This window comes from Gossypium raimondii, chromosome 8 (genome assembly GCF_025698545.1).
Source record: "Gossypium raimondii isolate GPD5lz chromosome 8, ASM2569854v1, whole genome shotgun sequence".
Taxonomy (NCBI): domain Eukaryota; kingdom Viridiplantae; phylum Streptophyta; class Magnoliopsida; order Malvales; family Malvaceae; genus Gossypium; species Gossypium raimondii.
Window position 1 is genome coordinate 33,453,908 of NC_068572.1, and position 23,593 is coordinate 33,477,500.

General features: G+C 32.6%; 3 protein-coding genes across 6 annotated transcripts; 1 reads left to right on the plus strand and 2 right to left on the minus strand.

Annotated features, from left to right (window-relative positions):
- The first annotated feature begins 7,406 nt into the window (after nucleotides 1–7,406).
- On the plus strand, nucleotides 7,407–10,778 carry LOC105791266 (uncharacterized). Of its 4 annotated transcripts, XM_012619268.2 has the most exons (7): nucleotides 7,407–7,556; nucleotides 7,652–7,827; nucleotides 7,907–8,749; nucleotides 8,941–9,052; nucleotides 9,639–9,734; nucleotides 9,823–9,935; nucleotides 10,396–10,778. In XM_012619268.2, the coding sequence occupies exons 2-6, from the start codon at nucleotides 7,769–7,771 to the stop codon at nucleotides 9,904–9,906; spliced, it is 1,194 nt and encodes a 397-aa protein (XP_012474722.1). In that variant the 5' UTR covers nucleotides 7,407–7,556; nucleotides 7,652–7,768; the 3' UTR covers nucleotides 9,907–9,935; nucleotides 10,396–10,778. The 4 variants fall into 4 exon arrangements, with proteins under 4 accessions (XP_012474722.1, XP_012474723.1, XP_052490248.1 ...); XM_012619269.2 differs by lacking the exon at nucleotides 10,396–10,778 and having other exon boundaries at nucleotides 9,634–9,734; nucleotides 9,823–10,026; XM_052634288.1 differs by lacking the exon at nucleotides 10,396–10,778 and having other exon boundaries at nucleotides 9,823–10,026.
- A 1,307-nt stretch (nucleotides 10,779–12,085) lies between these two features.
- LOC105791267 (probable aquaporin NIP5-1) lies at nucleotides 12,086–16,349 on the minus strand. Its single transcript, XM_012619272.2, has 5 exons — nucleotides 16,267–16,349; nucleotides 14,289–14,532; nucleotides 13,303–13,722; nucleotides 13,154–13,215; nucleotides 12,086–12,636 (listed from the first exon to the last, which is right to left on the minus strand). Exons 2-5 carry the CDS (start codon nucleotides 14,505–14,507, stop codon nucleotides 12,441–12,443), a joined length of 897 nt encoding a protein of 298 aa, XP_012474726.1. The 5' UTR covers nucleotides 14,508–14,532; nucleotides 16,267–16,349; the 3' UTR covers nucleotides 12,086–12,440.
- Nucleotides 16,350–18,282: 1,933 nt separating this feature from the next.
- Nucleotides 18,283–19,018, minus strand: LOC128043030 (protein MAIN-LIKE 1-like). Its single transcript, XM_052634823.1, has 3 exons — nucleotides 18,888–19,018; nucleotides 18,725–18,809; nucleotides 18,283–18,621 (listed from the first exon to the last, which is right to left on the minus strand). The coding sequence occupies exons 1-3, from the start codon at nucleotides 19,016–19,018 to the stop codon at nucleotides 18,283–18,285; spliced, it is 555 nt and encodes a 184-aa protein (XP_052490783.1).
- Between the last annotated feature and the right edge of the window lie 4,575 nt (nucleotides 19,019–23,593).

Consider the following 23,593-nt stretch of genomic DNA (forward strand, 5'->3'; position numbering starts at 1 on the left):
CAGAATCGAGCGTAAGGAACGCCAACCGAACCCTCGCTAAAATGTGTATTCCTTTTCCAAGTGAATCTATGGTGATCATGTGTAAGATTAGGGTCACACGGTCTTCCACACAGACATGTGGACCATAGGTCCCATTCGGTCATGTGCCCTTGTAAACCCTACGCTAGTTCATGAACCACACGGCCACAACTCTCCTACACGGTCTATTACACGGACATGTCTTTCCTATAGGGTAATTTTAGCATTTGACACACGACCACAGTCTATTACATGATCGTGTAACCCTTCCACACAGCCTGTCCACATGGTTATGTGGCCCTTGTTTTATAGTTTTGCCCAGAAATTTATGATAGGTTCATTTTGGTCTTTTTATATTCCCTAAATTGTTTTTAGAGTTTTTATTCACTTAATTAAGTCACTGATATTGTGTTTATTCTTGAATATGTGATTTAATGACTTAAGTGTATTATTATATTGTATGAGATGTATGAGTTAGCTGTTGGGTAGCATGAGAGCTCCAAACATATAAACAACAATGAAGTTATTGGTTTTTTTTTTTTTAACATGGTGAAATTCTTATTTCGAAACTGCTGGGGGCAACGAGTCCTTTTGAACTTATTTTGAAGAAATTTGATTTAAATTACAAGCCTAATATGGTGCGCCAATGGTAATTCTTATTAGGGGAAAATAGCATATGAGGTAAGTCAGCTACCACAGGTGGATCGTTTTGCATTAACTGACAGTTGCGTCTCAAAAATTGCTTTGGATCAAGATGTGTTTCAATTGGAATGCTTCCACTTTGGGTTATAAACTGAATTCAGAGATAAAAAATAATAAAGATTAGTAAACCTAATTATAAATAAGAAATAGTAAAAATAAAATAAAGAAATTGTATCGATAATTTTTAATTTTCCTATTTATCCTACTAATTGCAGAAAATAAATTTAAATTTAATGTCAAAATCTCTCAGACAATGGTGCCAACAACTTGATTGCCTTTAAACGTGCGAACGTTTAGAGTAAAAATCATGCAAATAAAATATATAATTAAGTGCGATATCTGTAAGCGACCAGGTCAAATTGTAATATAGTTTTGTGTTACAATGTAACACTGGTAAGTATTACGAGGATCGTACCCAAAGGAAGTTGAATTAAATCTAAAAAAGTCTTCTGCAATAGCAGGTCTAAATAGTAGTCACTAAAAATTATATTACGATAATTAAAACTAAGATTAAAGTCATAAAATGAAAAAAAAAATACTAAAGCAAAGTTAACAAACAAAAAACTCTCGAATAAAAAGCAGAAGATTAACTCGCTTCAATGGTAGTAATTAAATTCAAAATTCGGATTTTATTAGTGAATTAGTTATTAACTAACCAGTATTACCTTTCGGCCTCGACTAATTAATTAATCGACCAGTACTCACTTATCTCTCGACCTCACTTTTCTAACCGAGATAAATCACGATTTACTGACAACTTATCTCTTAACCTCGTTTAATCTAGATTACTTCCTAGAGTCGTTAATCCTAGGGTTTAAGCCCACATAAATTTATATCAACTAACTCGTATGAGAAACCCTCATTCTTTCATTAATCACTCCTATATCCACTTGTTAATCTCCCTAAAGGACTTAGCCACTCATCGATTCAATTACCATCTTCATTAGAATTAAATTAACCATGCAAAAAACGCAAATTAAATTAAAAAGAGAAAGGATAAAAATTGATCTGTTTAATAAACTAGATGTGCTCAGATCCACAAAATCCTTGAACAATTGTCGAGATATCGTCATTTGCAAGAGGAACGTAAAAGAAAATTATAAAAATACTAAATAACAAAGACTTAGACTCAAATCGAATAAAAAAGTAAAACTATTTTTAAAATAAAATAAAACTAAGTTAAAATCCTAAACTACTAAACTAAAACCCTAAAACGGCTTGGAAAAAGCTCCCCAAGCTTGACCTATGCTTAACTATTTATAGGCAAAGCTAATATCCCATTTTAGGTCAAATACAAGCCTTAATCACACTAAATATGGATTGTGCGGACATAAACACCCTTAATTAATTTTGACCCTCCGTTAGACTTGTGACACAACTTCAAATATAAATTCTTGTGTTGGTTTGGTTGTGTTGCGACCCGACTGTTGTTCCTGATGCTTTTGGGCTTGAAAGTAGGTGTCCTGCACACTCAATTAAGTCGTTAAAACTACCTTAAGGCCGGTATTGGCCCAATAGGTCAACAAACTCAAAATATTACGTAAAAATGCTTATTTTGCAATAATTTGAATCTAAGCTAAGAAAATTGAAAATATAATAATTAAACACGAAACGAATTAAAAACAAACTCATTAAGTGCCAAAAAGTACTTAAATTGCCACTACAATTTGTGGCAGATCAATGAGCTTATGATATTGTTAAACATAGTTTCAATTAGGGGTGTTCATAACCGAGTACCCGAATTTTTGAGTATTAAAAATGTCGACCCGTGACCCGACCCTTGAATATCAGGTACCCGTAATAATCAGATACCCATATTTTTAGGTCACAGGGTACCCAAATTAAATTTGTGCAATTTTTTTTACAAATCATACAATTTATAGTGATTCAAAATGACAAACTTAAAAATCCAAAGTAGATAATAGCATAATCCAAACATAAAGTTTAGAAATCCAAACATAAAGTTTATAAATCCAAACATAATCCAAAGATAAACTTCAAAAAAATACAACTAAAGATAAAACATATAGTCATGTACTCATCAATCAACATGGCATGGTGTGATGTCCAAAACTTCGTTTGTCTCATAAATGATAATAGTTGGTTGCTCCAAAGTCAAATCTTGCATCTCTACACACACAAAAAAAAAAAACATTTCAAATATACAATAACAATGTATGTTTAGAAATATAAAGATTTAAATATCTAAACTATGTAAATAAATATTACAAAATAAAAATAATAAATTTGAAATCGAAAACTAACCTTCTTCCATATTCTCCAATGCTAGCAAGGTCTCCTCTATCATAATGGGGTCATGAGAAGCACGAATCCAATCTTGAGTACAAATAAGAGCTTCCACCAACCTAGGAGTCAAAGAAGTGTAGAAGGAATCAAAAGCACGTCCTCCCATGCTAAAAGCGGACTCCGAAGCAACAGTAGAAACTGGAATCACAAGTATATCTCGTGCCATTGTCATAAGAATAGGATAACTGTTTGTTTGTGCAGACTACCAAACCAATATATCAAAACTATAATCATTATCACGAACACATTTATCCCCCCAAATATCTGCCTAGCTCAGTTGTTGTTTCTAAAGTATCAATTAATTCTGTCTCAATTACATAGTCCTTCCTCAAATTTGTTCCTTTTAACCTCATTATTTCTCCCTCACCATCATGGCCACTAGAAATTGGATCTGAAAAGCATGATTCCATTTGTGTTGATGAAAAATGCGAAGAAGCATAAAAGTCAAACAATAATGTCAAAGTATTTTTAATTCGTTGACATAAGACATATGAGTTGTTAAGATCATAAGAACGGTGAACAATCCACTAAACATATCTTAACTTATGCCTAGGATCAAGAACCAAAGCAATGGACATCAACACATTCACATTCTTAACATTTGCCCAATACTTAACAAATTTCAACTTCATTTGGCGTGCCATACTCTTAAGCACACCATTCAGGTTATCAACATAACGATTAATTGAATACCCAATATCATATATTTCTTCCACAAAGGTATTACTAGTCACATACCTTGATCCAGAGAAGCTCAATGTAGTCTCATAAAAGATTTCAAGAAAAGGCAAGAAACAAGCAACTTTGTCCCAATCCTCATCATCAGGAGCACCACCAACTTTCCTAAGCACTTTTGTGTAAGAAAGGTACTTAGTTTTTATATTTTTGAATACCTTCCTAAACACCAAAGCACTTTTAAGCATGGAATAAGTGGAATTCCACCTAGTTTCAATGTCCAAGCAAACAAAACCTTTACATTTTATATTCTCCTCTTCAACACAATATTTAAACTTTTGAAGCCTTGCAGGGGAAGACCTCACAAATTTCATAGCAGCATGAACTCTCATAATAGAAACATCAACATCTTTCAGCCATCTTTAACAACCAAATTCAGAATATGTGCAGCACATCTCATATGCAAAAATTCAGCATTAAACACACTTCCATCCCATAAGTTAACAATTTGCTTCAAATACTTGATCGCTAGATCATTAGAACTAGCATTATCAACTGTTATAGTCAATATTGTCTTAAGACCCCGTTCTAGTAGACACTTTTCAACAGCCCTACCAATAAGCTCCCCAGAATGACCAGCAATTGGGCAAAAGCTAATGATCATTTTATGTAATTTCCAAGCATCATCTATGAAATGGGCAGTAAGACACATATATGACAAATTTTGACCAGATGTCCATGTATCAGTGGTAAGACATACCCTAGAAGACAAATTCTTAAAATAGTTCTTTAACATCTTCCTTTTTTTCAATAAAAAGAGCATAACAATCTCTTGTAATAGTAGCACGTGAGGGAGGAACAAAATCAGGAATGGAAATCTTGCAAAAGTAATGAAAACCTTCACGTTCAACAAAACTAAATGGCAACTCATCAATAATCACCATTTTAGCAAGTGCTTGTCTAATCTCATCTGGATCAAAACGCCATAATCTAGGAACACTAGCAGTTTCTATGGTCCCATCAGCGTTGCACTTTGTCTTAGACTCAAAATCTAAGAATGTTTGTTTTTTTATCTAAGTTGAAAAGGGCTTTCTTACACCTACTACTGTGACACCTCATTGCATTAGTTCCATTGTTAGATGAACAAGTTATCTTTCCACCACAATAAATACATTTAGCATGATTTTTATCACCATCAATTTTTTTAAAATGATCCCAAACAGTAGAAAGTTTTCTCTTTTTACCTCCATCTGTTGTAATTTCAACTACCTTCTCCCCTTTCCTTTTGTTTTTTGCACTTGTTAGAGTCTCCATCACCATTTTAGCCTTTTCAGGTTCCTTAGACGAATCAGTTGAGGAAGATATCTTCTTTAAGTCATCATCATTTTCCACAATCATCAACATATTTTGAAAAAAAAAACATATACTTTTGTTAATTATGATTCGTAGAACAAAAAAAGTACACATGAGCTTTGGTTTAGTTTATTTATATTTACATGCCTTCTTCCTTATATAGAAGAAAATTAACCCTGCCATCATTGGTTAAACACATGCAAAAAGTGAACATAAAGAAAAAGTCAACATGCCAACATGTACAATGAAAGGTGAAAGCAACGAAAACCATGATAACAAATACTCTTGGTTGAAAATTTGAACTTTTATCATAAACCAATTTGGAGAAAATAAGCTAAAAATTAGATAATTAAACTACAATAACTCAATTACTTATTCTCACAGAGTTGGTGGAAAAAGCGGACTAAATAAGAACCAAGAGAACAGTTAAGATGATAATTACAGTCAAAACAATTAATTGAGAAATGAGTTTTTCATCAAAGACAGTATAGTCAGAACAATTTAAATTACAGTCAACAAATAACATCAAAAAAAGGAACATGATTTATGAACAGAAACTATCCATAGGGCATAGGCAAGAACAAAGTGCATTCAGAAAAAAGAAGTATAAAGTTGTCTTATATGATTAGACAATCTGCAGAATACAATCGATGAAAGTCTGATTGTGTAATACTAGACAAAGTTAATAGCAAATCATTTGTCTCCTCATTCCCATAGGGTCACAACATGAGGTATAAAATGGAAACAATCAAGCAATAATTTAGAATCTTTTAACATAATAATAGTAAATATCAAGCTCTAGCATTTACGGTTGTTATAAAATATCCATAATTTCTAATTTTCTATCACCCAAAAGATTTGCAAAACACCATAGTGAAATAGAAAACAACAAAAGCTCAAACCGACTGACTAGTATACCAAAGAAAAAACAAACAAAAAAAAAACAAAAATAGAACAAAACAGAGAAGTTTGAGAAGAGACAAAGAGAGAGACGGGTAGACTGAAATATTGAATAGTAGTGCTTACTTGAGCTTTGAGACGGCGACGAGCGGTGATGGCGGGAGCGGTCAGATGGCGGGTGTCGGGTGGTCAGAGATGGTCAGTCGATTGGTGGGAGTGGGGTTGACAGAGATGATTTGCATGGGAGAATTGAAAAGTGGGATAGTGATTTAGTAATTAGGGTAAAAAATTAGGAATCAATTTAAGTTTTAACTAAAAAAATACAAATACACATAGGTAACAGGGTCGAGTACCCATGGAATTTAGAAATTGTGGCTCGGGCTCGACTCGTGAACCCGTAAAAAATGGCGGGTCAGGTACCCGGCCTGGAAATTTTTTTAAAAATAAAAAATACTCGTTTGTTTTTATCGGGTCAACGGGTCGAATATCTCGGGTCAGGTATTTTTGAGCACCCCTAGTTTCAATGTACTTGTTGATTTATATTAGATAGATGACTATCAAGCCATTATGACCGATGTTGCTAACTTATAAAGAATTATGTTTTTATCCTTCAAAAAATGATTTAGTTTATGTTTAATAAAATAAGATTTAAATTTTTGTAACATAATTATTCTATATCTATTTTATTTCAAAACATTATACCTTTTTATCTTATAAATTTTTATTCTTAATTATAAATTGTATAGATTTATATTATTAATTAAAATTTTAATTTTTAATTGTAATTTGAACTAAGATAATATATTTATATTCTAAAAAATTTAAAAAACGTGTTAATTTCAAAACTTGATTTGTGTGGAGAGATAGTTCAAGTTTTTGTCGGATTCTCGTTTGACACGAATTTAAATTATGTGACGTCCCATCCCAAAAGCACAATTATTTAAAGTGATAAATATAATATATAACTTGAATTTCTGATTTAACTAAATTGATTCAGACATTATTTATACTAAATTATTTATATTTTTTCTGAAGAGTTTTTAAAATTTAATTTGTTGATTATTATGCTTTAACTATTAAATAATGCAATTAACTCATATTATAAAAATAGATTATGTTTCATCCAAACCAAAAAATAATATTTGATTCAAATGCCGAATTCCAATCCCACCGATTGCTGGTTCAGCGAAGACCTCATCAAATTGGGAGAAGTTACTTCCAAATGGAACTGTTCCTATCATGGAAACTAGGAGGTAGAATTTAAAGGCAAAATGGATGGAGGATCATTTTTATAATTGCTATAATACTTTAATAGTTTTTTCTACTGATCATCCGAATCAGTGAACCCACTAAAAAGACGTCAAGAAAAGCCTTGAGGACTAAAATGAAAAGGATGGTATATTTTAGGGACTAAAGCGGACATTAATCCAAATCTCTTTCCCAGCCCTCATTCCAATTTTGAATTTTCCGTGTTTCCCCATCTTTCCCCAACTCAAATCATCACAATACCAAAAGCGCAACGTAGGAGGCAAATCGTCGGCGTCATTCTGATCACCTCTCACCTCTCACCTCCGCCCCCACCTCTCATTCTACCTTTTGAGGTTAGCGTCTCGATTCCCATAACCGCATATTTCTTTCATCATAGGGTCCGGTACCCAGTTTATTCGTTTCTTATTTTATTGCTATTATTCATCAGAAAACTTTCGATGACCGGAAGATTCAGATTTTCAACGAAACTTTAGAAAGAAATAAGTTACAAAAAAGACAAACCTTTGAAACTCTTCAGCATTGAAGACGTAGTGAAGTCTGATCTATGGAATCTTCCGTTTGTCCCTTTTGTCACCTTAGCGTTCCCTCCTCAGAACTCCAATGGTGTGCTCTTTTTTGGACTTTTTTTCTAGTTCTATTTCTGATTTAGGATCAAAGTAATGGTAGTAAAAATTTGATACAGGCACGCCAACAGTCACTTCGAGGATGAGGATAAGGAAGCTAATGACATGGAATTGGGTAATCAAATTCAAATTGCCTCTTCTTCAGGCTCCACTGACGTGGTTAGCATTTCTTCTTTGATTGGTTTACAAACAAGGAGCAATTTTTATCACGTCAAGGATGGTTTGATTTCCTTGCTGAGAAATTGTTTAGAACTAGAAGCTCGACACAACTCATCCGTAACCATATTGTCTGGCTACGTGGATCACTTCCAAAGTCTTCCGTCCGTCGATGTTGGTTGGGGTTGTGGATGGCGTAACATTCAAATGCTAAGCTCTCATCTGATTGCTCACAGGAAGGAAGCTAGAAAAGTCCTGTTTGGTGAGTCAGGTTTTGTTCCTGATATCGCTTTCCTCCAGCGTTGGCTTGAGATTGCTTGGGAAAGTGGATTTGATCCACCTGGTGCCCAACATTTTAACTGCAAAATATATGGTACCAACCACAGGATTGGGACTACTGAATGTGCTTCTCTTTTTCGTTCATTTGGTCTTCGTGCTAGGGTGGTTGATTTTGGTCCTAAGGAATCTGAACTGCTCTATCTTTCTGTTCCTGGTTCTACTTTTGGACAACCAGTTAAGCAAAGGAATGCAGTTCGAGTTTCTGGACCTATGGATAAATATGTTCATCGCCAGCAGGGTTTGATTAAGGGAAGGCATTTTTGTCACTCTTTGCATAATGGGAAGAGTGATAATGCTAAAGGGAAAAGTGAAGGACCTCAGGTTCTGATTGATTGGGTGTGGAATTACTTTTCAGATAAAGGGTTAACCATTTCTGGCTCCAGTCAAGTTGTAGTGAGTGATAGAGCGTAAGTAACCATCAACATTGCTAGCTATACCGATATTTATTTATTTGACGTTCCTTTTTATTCTGAGGTGTGCATCAAAGGCATCTCATTGTGTTTCTATCCATATTTTGTCATAATTTTATTATGATACAGAAAGGTATGTTTCTTATTACATTCAATGATTCTGTCTTTACCTTAGCTTTTATGGGTAGGCCTTTATACTTCCAACACAATGGACATTCAAGAACAATCATTGGGATTCAGGTTAAACATCAAAAGAATGGGGCAAATCAGTTCAATCTCTTGATTTTGGACCCTTCTGATGTGAGTACTACTGATGTAATTCCTTTTGTGGTCACTTGATGTGCTTAAAAGCTTGTAGACCTTGATAAATGATACCATTACTGAATATTTTACTGATTTAGTGCTTATGCATCATGATATTGTTACTTCATAGAAGTTTTGATGATAATTGTTCTCACTCTGTCTATCTTCAATTATTTGCTCGTGTATGTTTTTTAATAGTCTGGTTTGTATGCACATTCAGAGTTCCAGAGATAAAGTTTGCCAACGTTTCTGTCTGATTATTTTTCCCTTGTAGCTGTAGACTTCAAGCATGATCCACATGCTGATCAGATTTATTCTGTAATATGGGAGTTGAAATTTGGGAAATATGTAATCAGAAATAGTTCTTTTACCTGTGATTGATAAAATTGGCACTTGCAAGGGTGTCACTAACCTTTTTTTTCCCTTATATTGCCAGAACGTAGTTCTTTTGTGTGTGTGTGTGTGTGTGTGTGTGTATGTGTTGCTGCATGCATATTCGTGTAGGTGATTGTGATGCAGCTAATGTTACATATCTTCCATAATCTTTGTTACATATCTTCCATAATCTTTTATACAAGTGCAGGGAACAGTTGCTTTGGAAAGGTCCCTTAAAACAAATGTGGGATGGCAGAAGCTTATAAAAAGAGGAGTCCACACCTTGAAGAAGCCACAATACCAGGTTATAACACAATTGGTCAAATGATTTGACTTAATAAATGACTATCTTTTCATTTATTAGCTTATATTCTTCTTCATTTATTTTTCAGTTGTGCTATATTGATCCTGGAATTGCTAGCGGGGAGGAGCTCAATGAACTCAAAACAATTAATAGCATCTTCTTTGAATTGTAGAGAAATATAATCAAATTCGGTGTCCCTAGGTACTGTGTTTCTGTTTCTTCTTGTAAGTTTTTGTGTCCTTTCCAATGACAAAATGAATGGAAAACCTTTTAAGTTGTTGTTGTTTTTCCATGAGCTGCTTTACATAAAAAAAATTGAAAATTGAAGTATACGTGCTTTTGTATGCTTTGATGTTTGTTGGCATCTCAAATTGTCATAATCTTGTATAAGAATTCCCCAGTGCTGCTAGTGATATTAGAGTTGGATGTCAATAAATCCCTAGTGTGGACCTCTATTATGATCCCCTGTCTGGACGGCAAGCATTGCTGGTCAAACTATCAAATTCCGGAGCTATATGCCATTTTAGACTGCACATTTAGCTTATTGTTTCCTATATGGGAAATATAGACTTTTCTGGTCAGTGGCTATTCCTTGACCTCTTGCTTTCTTCCACTTGCAACATGGCAACTCCTTTTCTGAACAATATATCTTCGTGATCAGGTAAAGCACATGAAAAATATGGTATGCTAGGCATCCCCTCAAAGCTGGCCACTCCTTTCGAGTCATCATGGGGCGAAGTGCCTGAAAGTCCTGTAAGTTAGTGCACAATCCTGTTAGTTTCAGAAGCCTAAATAGTTCCGATGTGCATATTGAGGACTTTTTGACTTCCTCTTGGCCTGAGAAGTGCCATTTTCATCTTGGTTTCAACTTATAACATGAATCGTTGCTTTGCACTTGGAAGGTAAGCCTAGAAGAAATTACTGAGAAACAAAATGATAAAAATAATAAACTAGATATGGAATATATTAGTACGTGGTTCAAACTGAATACTGCATTTATTACAACAAGTTTACTCTTTAGAAAGATCAGAACTCAGAAAATCACGTTTATTTGTATTGTTGATGGGATCATGAATTCTTAGATTGGGGTAGTAAATGCTTTGGCAGTGGAGATAGGATCATGAATTCTTGGTTTGGATGCCATTATAATGCTGTGTTTTCACAGTTGTAAGGATTAGGATGGACTGCCTCTTAGTTGCAGAGGGGACATAATTGCATGTGCACTTAAGTAGATCTGGTAAATGAGTTATTCTATAGATGCCATGATATGATATCATTTAAGGTTATTAGCAGTGAACTGCAGTAGGCTGAACCTTGTCAGTGGATTATATTACTAATTGCATAGTTTACTAAATCATAACACATAACATGGTTTATACATAGTATTCAAATCATAACGAAACCTGCCATAACTATTTCATGTAATACTTCCTTCTTTGTGGCATATAGCTATATCACGAAGACGCTTATGGCTTTGCTTCAATAGCACAAATTTTCAGTTATCACTATTACCATATACCTTAACTATCATATAATCAAGAATCAATGTCTTAATTATTGTACTATGCTTAGCAACGGTCACATCATTCCTCATTTAAAAAATTTTACTCCCAATACTTGCTCATTATCAACTAGTCATACGCTTAATGTTATAATCACAACTATAATTAGACATGTTTCAAGCATACTTAAGATTATATTTTTCCAAGTTATCAAAAACACCTTTATCTCATTATGGATTAGACCAAGTGCGTAAATGGTGCATCATAAAATAATTTTGCCCATCATAAGTGTTTAGAAATCAGAGAAATCAACATCTAATAATCAAAAGTATTTACCTGCAATTTAAACAATCTTAGGTGCCTTCGGATGTCAAATATCCTCCAATCAGCCTAAACTTTCCTCAATAATCCTTTGGATTGCAAACTTTAATTTAGTTTATGCCCTTTCCAACGCATTGGCTTTGATTTTTCTGACCGGAGCTTTATAATTCAGTGAAACTTCACAGCATTAGTCGGTATTTTTTACATTTCTGCCCACTTTTTCTTGTCTTGTACTGCATGTTTACTTCTTTTATGCTACATGTTTATTTATTTATTTATAATTTTTAAATAAATTTATAATTTAATATATATTTTTATCAAATTTCAACATATATATTTTTTGTTTTTATATTAAAAAAATTTTAAATTATTTTATATTTTAGTTTCAATATTTTAAAATTATTTGCAATTTAAAATCGTTAGTTTATAATGTATACCATGCTTGGTAATAATAATTAATGGTCATTATTGATCAAATCACATTATGATGATAATTTGATCACAATGATGATGCTAAACGCCAGCTAGTTAAATGAACAGTATTACACATAAACTTCATTATTCATAATACAGATCAGTAAGGAAATTACAAATCAAACCCAAGTTCCATAGTGGTACATGATTAAAACAGACAAAGCAAATCCCAAACAGAAAAGAGCAAAGCACAACATTATTCAAGTAAAGTACTGTAGGTCGTGGACTTAAGGTCACATCGCCTATTATTCCCAAAAGCTATCTTATCTTTACCCCACACAATCAAACAAACAAACGAACAACGATGTGTATGGTTTCATTTCATAGAGAGACATTAGGAGAAGAAAAACAAACTTTTTTTGCCCCTTCCATTTTCAACGATGTCATAATTTCGTGGGCTCCATATTACCTAGCGTCGAAAACTCCTGACCTGCCGTGGTGCGTCGACCTCATCTTCGCGGAGCTTCACCAAAGTGTAGGTGGCAGAACCGATCACAGCACCCAGTGTGGGCGCTATCAAGTAAATCCACAATGCCCTATAATTCCCTGCTGCTACAGCCGGCCCCAGTGTCCTCACCGGATTCATTGAACCCCCACTACTTGGCCTGCAACACCAAAGGTCAACCACTCCTTTTTATTTTTATCACAATTATTGTCACCCACTTTTTATATTTCTAATATTTCTATCAAATGTCCATCCATGACACGTTGCTACCTATGTTCCCAACTTGTCACTTCTGGTTTATGTGTACACACCACGTCTAATAATTTAATTATATAACTACATCAGAATGTTTATTATCAACTCGGTTTAAATTTTATTAAGATATCGGATACTATTTCAACGAGCATTAGTTGGGAAATAAGTCAGACTTCATTAAAATCCTCATTTTTTTGTCCTTGAACCAAAGTAAAGTTTAACAATAATATTTAAGAAACAAAAAAAGATGAGACTTATGAATTTATTATATTCATTTCTAAGCATGCATCCCATTAACTTTTAAGAAAAAAAAACAAGTTCAGACGAAATATAGATTAGAAAGAAAAAAAAAACCTTAAAACATGGCAACAAGAAAAAGGAAATGGATAAGGGTGAAGAGAAGAAGCGAACAAAGAACTCACCCAGCAACAAGAATGTTGAGCATTACAGTCGCCCCAACAGCTATTCCAGCCAGCTCTCCCACCTGTAAGGTTAACATGATCACTTTCAACATGGAAATCGATTTTCTTAAAAAAGAAATGTTAAATTTACAGTGTAAAGACAAACATACGGCGCGGGTGTCGGTGGCAACGGCGGTGACGACGAAGAGAAGATTAAAAGTAATGAGGAACTCGAGTGCGAAAGCTTGTCCATGGCTGACGGAGGGGACAGTAACGCCACCAGACATGAAGGGATGGAAGACTCCCTTTAGAGCGAAAGAAGCGCAAATTGAAGCCGAAACTTGAGCTGCTATGTAGGCTGGAACCTGAGTCCAGGGGAAATGACGGCAGGCGGCAAATGCAATGGTGAGGGAAGGGTTAAGATGAGCCCCAGAGATGTGTCCGGTGGATAAAATTATTATCATCACGGCCAGGCCTGCGCATGCGGCGTTTCCGAGCAGTGTTTCGGCTCCCGAATACTTTTGGTTCACTATAGGTCCCGCTGTTGCCGCAAAAATTAGGATGAAGGTTCCCACAAATTCTGCCCCCAGCTGCATGATATAATATAAATCCATACATCATTCTAACTTGTACTACTCAATGTATAAACCAGCTCCATGTAGGAAGGTAATTATAACCAATTTGTCTCAGTATAAAACATATTTTTTGTTTGATAAATTTTCTTAAAAATTGTTTTCAGCGAGAAGCAATTTCTTTATTTAACTATATTATCACTTAATCATAAACAGTATTAAAGCTTTTATTTAATTTTAAAATTCATTATTAAAATAAAATTTTGATATTAAATATAAATACGCATGTCTAATAATATTTTTATTTGGGAATGAACTCATTACTCTGGAAGTCATTCATAAAAATAGTTTATATAAATATAAAAATCATTTTCACCGAAACGAAACGCATCTTATAGAATAATGGAAGTCAGCAAAAATGAAGGTTTTCGCTCAAGTGGCCCCATGCTTCGGCGTTTAAATAATGCAACTAAACGCTAGACACCTATTTGACGTTATAATCTCTTCAATTATATTACCATTTCAATTTAATAATAATTAAAAAAACTCTCAAGTGAAGTGAGAAAGAGAGGGCGGTGGCGCACCTTTCGGGTAAGGGATACGTCAGGTGCAGGGAAGTCGGTGAAGCATGTGTGAGGTTGACCCCACGTTGGGGCAGTCACCGGAAAGCATTTGCATCGAGGCATTGACTTCCGATCATATGACAGTGAATCCACCCTCATGGAATTGAACAGCGGTCCACCTGGCGTTCCCGGAGTTGCCGGTGCCGATGCCGTTGGGGTTGCAGTCTCCTCGTCGGGCATTTTTTTTCTTCTTCAGTAAAACAATCTTTTTTTGGATTTTTTTTTTTTTTAGAATTGATATTTGATGGTAGCTAAGAGAAACGACTCTTACATGATTTGACGGCTTTTATAAAGGTGTAGCTACACGATTCTTTTAATCTTGTCCATGACCACTAAGAATCAAGAACAATAATATTTAACAAATTCTATGGATACATTCTACTATATAACTACTGATCCTTTACCTCTTTTTCTTTTCTTTTTTTTTCTTTTTTTGGGGGTTTGTAATTGAAGAGATGGAAACACTATATTACATGCTGTGCAGGCTTTTTTAAATGCTTGGCTAAGGAATAGGAGGGATGGACGTAGCCAGATTACAAACTACAACTAGCTAGATAGATAAACGCAAAGCTTCAACCACTTGCATAGAAACAAAATATCTGGGTTTTTTTTCTTTTTCTTTTGAATAGGATTTGAACAGGGAAAGTCGAAACTTACATGCTTGAAATGTTTTTATAAAGGCAGAGTTAAGGAAGAGTGAAAACGATCCGATCCAGCTTCAAAATGAAAGACAATAGAAAGCTATAGAGCAAAGGCAAGTTGGTGATCAAATAAGAAGAATACAGTAAAAGAAGGCAAACCCAGAGTTTGGAGATCAGAGATGAAGAGGACGAGGGAATGAACTTAGTTGAGAGGGTGATGAATTGATGGGATAAATCATAAATGCAGTTCACTACATATATATAACACAGATCGAGGTTGTCTAGGGTTTCCATATTTTATATTTTGTTTAGAAAAGTCAATGTACATCCAATTATTTTGCTAGAGTCACCGCTCCCTTCACATCACAGACTACCTCACCACCCTTAGATCGGATCTATAACACTGGATAAAGTTATGTCAAATCCTGTCATTAGACCTGTACTTTGTTTAAGTTATAGATTTAGTATTTGTATCTTAATTTAATCATTTTCAGTCCCTATATTTTCAGAATTTGAAAATTTTAGTTCTAATCAAATAATAATTATTAAATTCATTAAGTTAAGTTATGTTGTTTTTAAATTTTGATGTGTCAAACATATTATCACATTGTAATGTTATATATGTTTGTTATTTTCACATATTACTCACAAAAACTAATTAATAAATTTAACGATGGTTGTTTGCATTAATACTAAAATTTTGAAATTAAAAATATAGCTACTAAGAATGATTCAATTAGTGAACGTGGATTAAATCTATAACTTTCTAATGACATAATTTAACCAAACAAATTAATTGTTACCATTGGATTAGGACTAAAATTTTAAAATTCGAAAAAGTACACAGGTACTAATCCACAATTTATACAAAGTATAAAGTCTAATAGCAAAAGCTGACAACTTAAGTTTTCTGATTCAAAATTCACATAACTTTCGACTCGGTTAACCATTTTTTTATTCCGTTTTCACCAGAATACTCACTACTTCACAAGCTATCGTTTGACATAATTTTAAACAAAGTGACCAAGGTTTTCTTCCTCCCCTTCACTTTGGCCGAAACTTACTATAACATTATCTACCTATTTTTGTTTTGTTTTTACACTTCTAGCAAGTTAGAAAGCATCTCCTAATCATTTTCCATCAAAAAACATACACATTCCGCTTAATTTTATAAGCTTGCATCAATATCCTTTAATGACAACTTTTAAACACTTGATAAAAAAAAAAGACTATTGGTACATATATGTAAAACAAGCTTCAAAGATTTAAAATCTATGAAAATTTTGAAGAAAACATACCTTATATGGAGAAAATATGGTGTAGAAATTCTTTTTCTTCTTTTCTTGCTAGGCACCAATATGAAGGAAAGATGATAAAAGTCTCATCATCTTTTCTCTTCTTTATATATATATATATATATATATGATATTACTTATAAATAATATTATTTTAAGCAAAATAATAAAAATATATTATTTAATAAAATGTCATTCAAAAGTCATCATGAGTAATTTAACTTCTTCAAGAACAATTTCCCTTTGTTTTTATCAAGAATAAATTTTTTAATATTATTTTTAATACTATAAAAATATTGGAGGGGCCTACTTATATTTTTAAGAGGACTATAATATATATACAAAGGGGAAAGCTGCAAAAATCTTAAACCTTAGGGAGCCTACTTATATTTTTAGGAGGGCCATAATATATTTACAAAGGACAAAATTGAAAAGAATTAAACTCCGCGGTTGCAGGAGTACTTTGTTGATTTTGAGACACGTGAGGGGTTAAAATTAATTTGGTTATATGAGTTTTGGATCAAAAGGATGTGTTTGATGTATATTTGGAACTATAACTTGATATAATTTTTATTAGTGCATGTGAATGCAGTACTTATGCTATTTTTATGTCGGTATATCATACATATTTATACCCTAACAATTCGTGTGTTTCATATTTGCAGAGGGATTGGATTTGAAGGGAAAATATGTTGCATGTGTGTTCAAAATTTATGTAAATTTTTATTACATTTGTGTCATTTTCTTTTCTTTTGTCAAATTTTATTTAATTACTCTCATGTCTCAATTTTGACCTTTTTTCTTTTGTGTTTTATATAAATTTTCATTATGATTTTAGTTTTTAGTGTGTAAAGTATTATAAATTTTATAATTCTTTTCCACATACTCAATCCATTCCATAATATTCATTTATTTAAGAATTAAACCAATCATATATTACATTCAATTAAAAATTCTTAATTTTAATGGAAGGTTCAGAGAAACTAATTTTGAGCTAGTCGCAAGAGTAGTGTATTGTAGACATGAGAGGTTAGGTTAAATTCATCCAAATTATCAAAATAAATCAATTTTAGAGGGTAATTGAAGTATTGCATGGTGAAGAAAAAGAAAAGACAAAATGTGTTTGTAATAATAGGTATTATGTACTTATATGAGTTTTAAAAGGTTTATAGCTTTTTCAACCTTTTGACATAATATTTTTAGTGTTACTTTTAGTTATTTTTATGCTATGTTTGGGTTTTTATTTTGGCTGTTAAACTTTAAAATTTTCATTTCGAGCACTAACATTTGAATTCGCTCGTGTTTTGGTTACTTATTCTTAAGTTGATAACGAATAGCCATATTCTAACCAATATAATAACACATTTAGTCTTCTATATTTGCATATTCTATAAATTTGATTCTAATTCTAAATAATTCAATAAATTTAGCCTTCACATTTACAAATTCTATCAGTTTGATCCTCAAACTTCCTAATCAAAGCTTTCACTTTTAAAATGCACACATTCCACATATATTATATATTATATATTTAAAATTTTATTTTCAATTATTTTTAATGGTGTTTAGTTAATTTCTAGCACTAATTTATTAAAAATATAAAAAGGGTTATGTATCAATTAGATAATTTCAACTATAAATAAAACAATTAATAGATGTGAAATGCCTCTATTTTAAAAGCTAAAAGCTTTGGTTAGGAAGTTTGAGGACCAAACTGATAGAATATGTAAATCTGAAGGGCTAAATTTATTGAATTATTTAGAATTAAGATCAAATTAATAGGATATGTAAGTATTGAGGGCTAAATGTGTTATTATATCGGTTAGAAAAAAAAAACTTTCCGTGCGGGGTAACCAAAACGGGAACAAATTCAAACATTAATGCTTAAATTAAAAGAATTTAAATTTAAGCGACCATACATATACTCACTCTAATTTTTTAGTATTGTATTTATATGGTATAGTCATGTTGGTCTAGAATTGTCAAAGTCCAATTAATGTTATTAAAATAATTCTTAATTTAATGTGGTATATCCATTTTTTGGGTCATAAATGCATTCAAGGTGTTATACATATACTCATACCGATTTTCCCACATTTCTATGTACTCTGACCAGTATCTAGTCCAATCCGTAGCTAATAGCCGAAGGTCGATTTTGTGGTGCTCGTTAAACACCTCAGGGTCCGCAGGGATCGGTTGTCTACATCTAAACTGTCGTAGGACTCTGTCTGTCTGGTGGGGCTCCACGGTTGCATAGTTTATCAACACCACTTTCACGTGCCAAGCGTTCGGATTTTGTAAAAACTCTTCCGGGATTACTGCCCGGACTGCCGGATCCTCGTATGGTGTCCATTGAAACTACATGAACATGATAGAAATATTACATATATACATAATACTAAATACTAAATATCAATCCACTAGCGAATGTATGGAAATATCTATTTGCAATAATACTTACTTCTGCTTCCGACCATTGCTCCAATAAAATCCGTATATCTTCAAGTTCAGATGGTAATCCATAATAACTTGCCGGATGGTTCCACCTAATTAAATAAATTTTTAGCATACTTGTATTCTTACAAAATCTACATAACAATTTCAAAATGTAATATAAAATTTACCTTGTTACGAGTGGGAATGTATATGGGTGGTTCACTCGAGGACGTAGAAATGGAAAGCGAAACCGTGCCCATGATTGCAGAGATGACAGCAACCTCCGATTTTTGCTCTCTTGGTTTGGTCGCCTGCACATCTCCGATATAATGTTGCCAAGACAATGAGACCCTAACTAAATTCACCGTGCTCTAAAATCAATGAGTTTTAGCAGCCACCTTAGATGTACATGGCTCCGTGACGTGTCGGCCATCAGATAGCCTCCAATTATTTGAAGAATGTATGATCGGGCATATCGAATTCTTTCAATTTCGGTTGAATTTGCATTCAGATTGGGGAAGGTGGCACGAATCACCCATCTCCACCTTACCTCCATCCATTTTATCCTAATAAAGACCCAAAAGCTCGTAGCACACCACCTCCCAATTGCTAGATTGGGCAGACCCGGTGACTGGGTGCCCGTCCACCGGCAATCCCAAATGTAGATGGACATCTTCTAGAGTGATAGTGCACTCTCCACATGGAAGATGAAATGTGTGCGTCTCGGGTCTCCACCTCTCGATGAGCGCCCGATCGCCGGCTCCAACTTGCATCACCGGCCTACCGTCGCCACGTGCCAAAATCCCGCTTCCCGCAGGTAGTTCTCTACTAACGGTGATGGAGGACCATGCATATTCCGAATATTGCATTCCAATACCTGATCTTCAGTGTAACGACCCAAAATCCGTAGGCACCGGAAAAGTATATTATCGGGCTCCGTCTTAGTAAACTGAGTCATAAATAATTATTAGAAGTAATTATGAGTTTAGTTGAGTGCTTAATTAGGTGAATTTAGTCTAATTAAGAATAATTAGGAGAAAAGGATCAAATCGAATAAAGAGTGAAAGTCTAATTATAAATTAAAAGAAAGTAAAAAGGGCTAAAGTGGCAATTAAGCCACTTACATGGAAAGAGGCGGCATATATGCGTTAAATTCAAGACTTATTTAAGTTATATATAAATATTATATGTATATAATAATAATTATTATTTATTTAAATTGTAATTTATATTAATTGTATTATTTTATTATGGAATAAATTAAAATTAAGACAAATGTGTGGTGATAAGATGGTACAAGTGTAATAATGTATAAATATACACTTGTATTATAATTATTATTTACTTAAAATTTAAGTAAAAGATATTAATTAATTAATTAATTATATTATGAGATTTTATTTGGTAAACAAATTAAATAGTGACAATTGTATGGTGTTGATGGTGTACAAATGTGAATATATGATTGAATATTTAATAGATACTTAGAATAAATATATTATTATAGTATAAAGTAAATAAAATAAAAGGAAATAAAAACAAAGCAAAAGAAAAGAAACAGAATAGAAAGAACAAAGAAACAGAGAAACAGACGAAACAGAGGAGAAACAGGGGAGAAAGAAGAAAAAGAAAGAAAAAGGGAAAATAGGGTTTTTAAAGCTTGGAATTAATTTGGTAAGTCAATCAAGTCCTTTTTCTTTTAATTTAGATGTTTTAGAAGTTTAAAACAAAGTTTTATTGAAAATAAGTTGAGGTTTTGGAAGTTGATAGATTTTTTTTGAGTAGGGTTTATGTTGATTAAATGATGGAATTAAGGGTTTAATTGATAGGAATTTTGTTTGGAATTGAATAAAGGATTGAATTGTAAACTAAACTATAAATTTTGAATTCTAAGAATTAAATTGAAATAAATTCGAAATTATGAAAATATGATAAAAATTAGATAGTTAAATGTGAGTTTGGCAAGAAATTGAGTAGCAAGAAGGTATGAATTGAGAAAGAAAAATATATAGATTTAGTTAGGATTAAATTGAAATTTAAGTAAAAGTTAGATAAAAATTTCAGCAAGTAAATTGTGTTGTGCTAATAATTATGAAAATTATCTTAATTTCTTTTCTAGCTAATATCGCACCCGAGGCATCCACGAGGAAAGGAAAAGAAAAAGTGGACGAGGAATAGACACGGGAATTACGGTTTGTATCACTATAATTCAAACTTTATTATTATTAAATGTTTAATTTGCTAATTATGTGTGGTAAGTATTTTAAGGTAAGTGTTTAATAAATGATAAATTTACAATGTGATAATGGGATTGAAACCGATATTGAATTAAATTATGGAATACTGGATATTGTTTGAGTACTGCGTGAATTGTGAAAATACTAAAAATTTGTTACGTATAATGTATTGAATTGTGAAATTACTGTAGTAGTGATTACTGCAATACTGTGAAACTGATTGAAATAAGGAATTTATAATTGATACTGAACTAAGATGAAAAAGTGTACTGAAAGTGAATTAAATACCCTATTAACTAGTCGGGCTAGTCGGATATAGTTGGCATGCCATAGGATATGGAAGAGTACGGTGTATTTGTCGGCTTACTGATTAGGCACTTATGTGCCGATTACTGTTACTGTTACCAATTCGGCACTTTGTGTGTCGAAATCATCGTTATCATATCACATGATTCAAAGACTTTGTGTGTTGAATATCATTACTTTTATCATTCTCGTTATCGCATCGATTCACATCTTGGTGTGTTTGGTTGGAATCCGTGTATCCGCCGAGTCCGAGCCAAGTTAATAGGATAAATGAAATAAATTCTTGATAAAACTAATCTCGAATGATATATTATATGTGAAGAGTGAAATTTGAAATAAAGAAAGATAAAAAAAAGAATGATATTTATATATAATTAATTGCTAATATTAAAGATTGAATTGTTTATTAGTAGTGATAATTGTGATGAAAAGTATGTGTGTGATTTAATGCATTTAATTATAAATTGAATTATAGTGATACCACTGAGTATATGCATACTCAATGTCGATTGTTTCCGTCTTGCAGTTGTAGAGGTTAAATCTTGATCCAAAGATCCAAAACCGGACCGACTTCAGCATACTTTTGGTGATGTATATTTTATTTTGGTAATGTGGCATGTACATAGGATGTGTATAAAGGTTATTATGTTTTAGTATGAATGATTAAAATGTTAGTAGTATAAGTTTATGAATTATAATGAAAGAAGTTTATCGATCTTTACTTAATTTATTACATTGTTAAATTTAAATTGATGTTATGTTGATTAAGTTGATTAGAAGGTATTTAGAATAGGAATTGAGAATGTGAAATGAATTGGTTGAATTGGTTGAGATTGGAAATACTATGGTTTTAATTGCAGGAGGTATTATGCAAAAATAAGCCGAAATGCTGCCGAAATTTTGTAAAAAAAAAATCTCGGAGTATTTGAACGAGTTTCATTTCACTTTTTCATTCATGTTTTGAACTTCAAAAGTTTATTATATGGATTTATTTATACAATTATATTACAATTGTTATTTTATTATGAATTATTCGTAAACTGTTTGATATGTCTGGTAATGCCTCGTAACCCTGTTTCGGCGACGGTTTGGGGTTAGGGGGTGTTACATTCAGACTTTTATAACAAAAAACAAATTAATATTTATCTAAAAATACATAAATAAAAAGATCTTAAATAAAATTTAAAATTTAAATTTAATACTTACCGTTTTCATTTGCTCCACCGATATGTGATTCCTATCAAGACGAATCAATGATTCGACCATTGTTGAAAATATTAAAAATATTAAAATTATTTTTAAAAAATAAAAATATTTAAAATTTTCTTAAAAAATGAAATTGAATGGAAAAAGAAATTTAATATGGAGTTGAGAGATTTTTTGAAGGAAATTGAGAGGATTTTGGAAGGAATTTGAGAGTTTAAGAGGATTTTGGAAGGAAATTGAGAGAATTTTTGAAGGAATTTGAGAGAATTTTTGAATGAAATTGAGATAGGATTTGTTTGTGAAAAAATAAGGGGTAGGGGGTTTTATAGTAAAAAAAATTGTGACCGTTGGGGGGGGGGCAACGGTCAAATTTTTGACCGTTGGGGAACTGTTCACGCGCGCATGTCAGCGCGTCCACGTCAGCAGGTCGCCCTGACGTGGACGCGCTGGTCTGTCACGTACCCTGACATCGCGCTTAGCTGGCAGCGATTTCGGGAAAAATGGGCTATTCCGGTAAATAATTAAAAAAGCGGCCCATTTCGGTAAATTTAAAAAAAAAAGGGCTTTTTTTAGTGTTTTGCCGGTCATGTTGGTCTAGAATTGTCAAAGTCCAATTAATGTTATTAAAATAATTCTTAATTTAATGTGGTATATCCATTTTTTGGGTCATAAATGCATTCAAGGTGTTATATATTTACGACGCATTAATAAGATTTTAGAACATTCATGCATCCATTTGGTGTTTTAATTATTTTATCATATCATACAATTTGAAAAATATTGAAAATGTTTTAATTATTTTATTTAAATTTATTCAAAATTGAAAATTGACAAGTTAGATAATTTTGTATTCACTATCCTCCATTGCAATTATTTGTTTCTCTAAATTATAATTTCACATGTAAAAGTATCTCAAAATCATATCTTATCTTTTTATTTTTCTACTGAAAATGAGTAAATTAGCCCATGTTTGTTACATAAGTGAGCAAAGTAGCCATTATTAAAATTTGGTGTTTATACATAAGGTATAATAATAAATTTATCCCTCAATCTTTACGCATTTATTTAATTTGACCCTACTCTTTTATTGGAAGTAAAATAGAAAATTGTGAAACTAATAAGAATAAAGGGTCAAAAGGACCTAG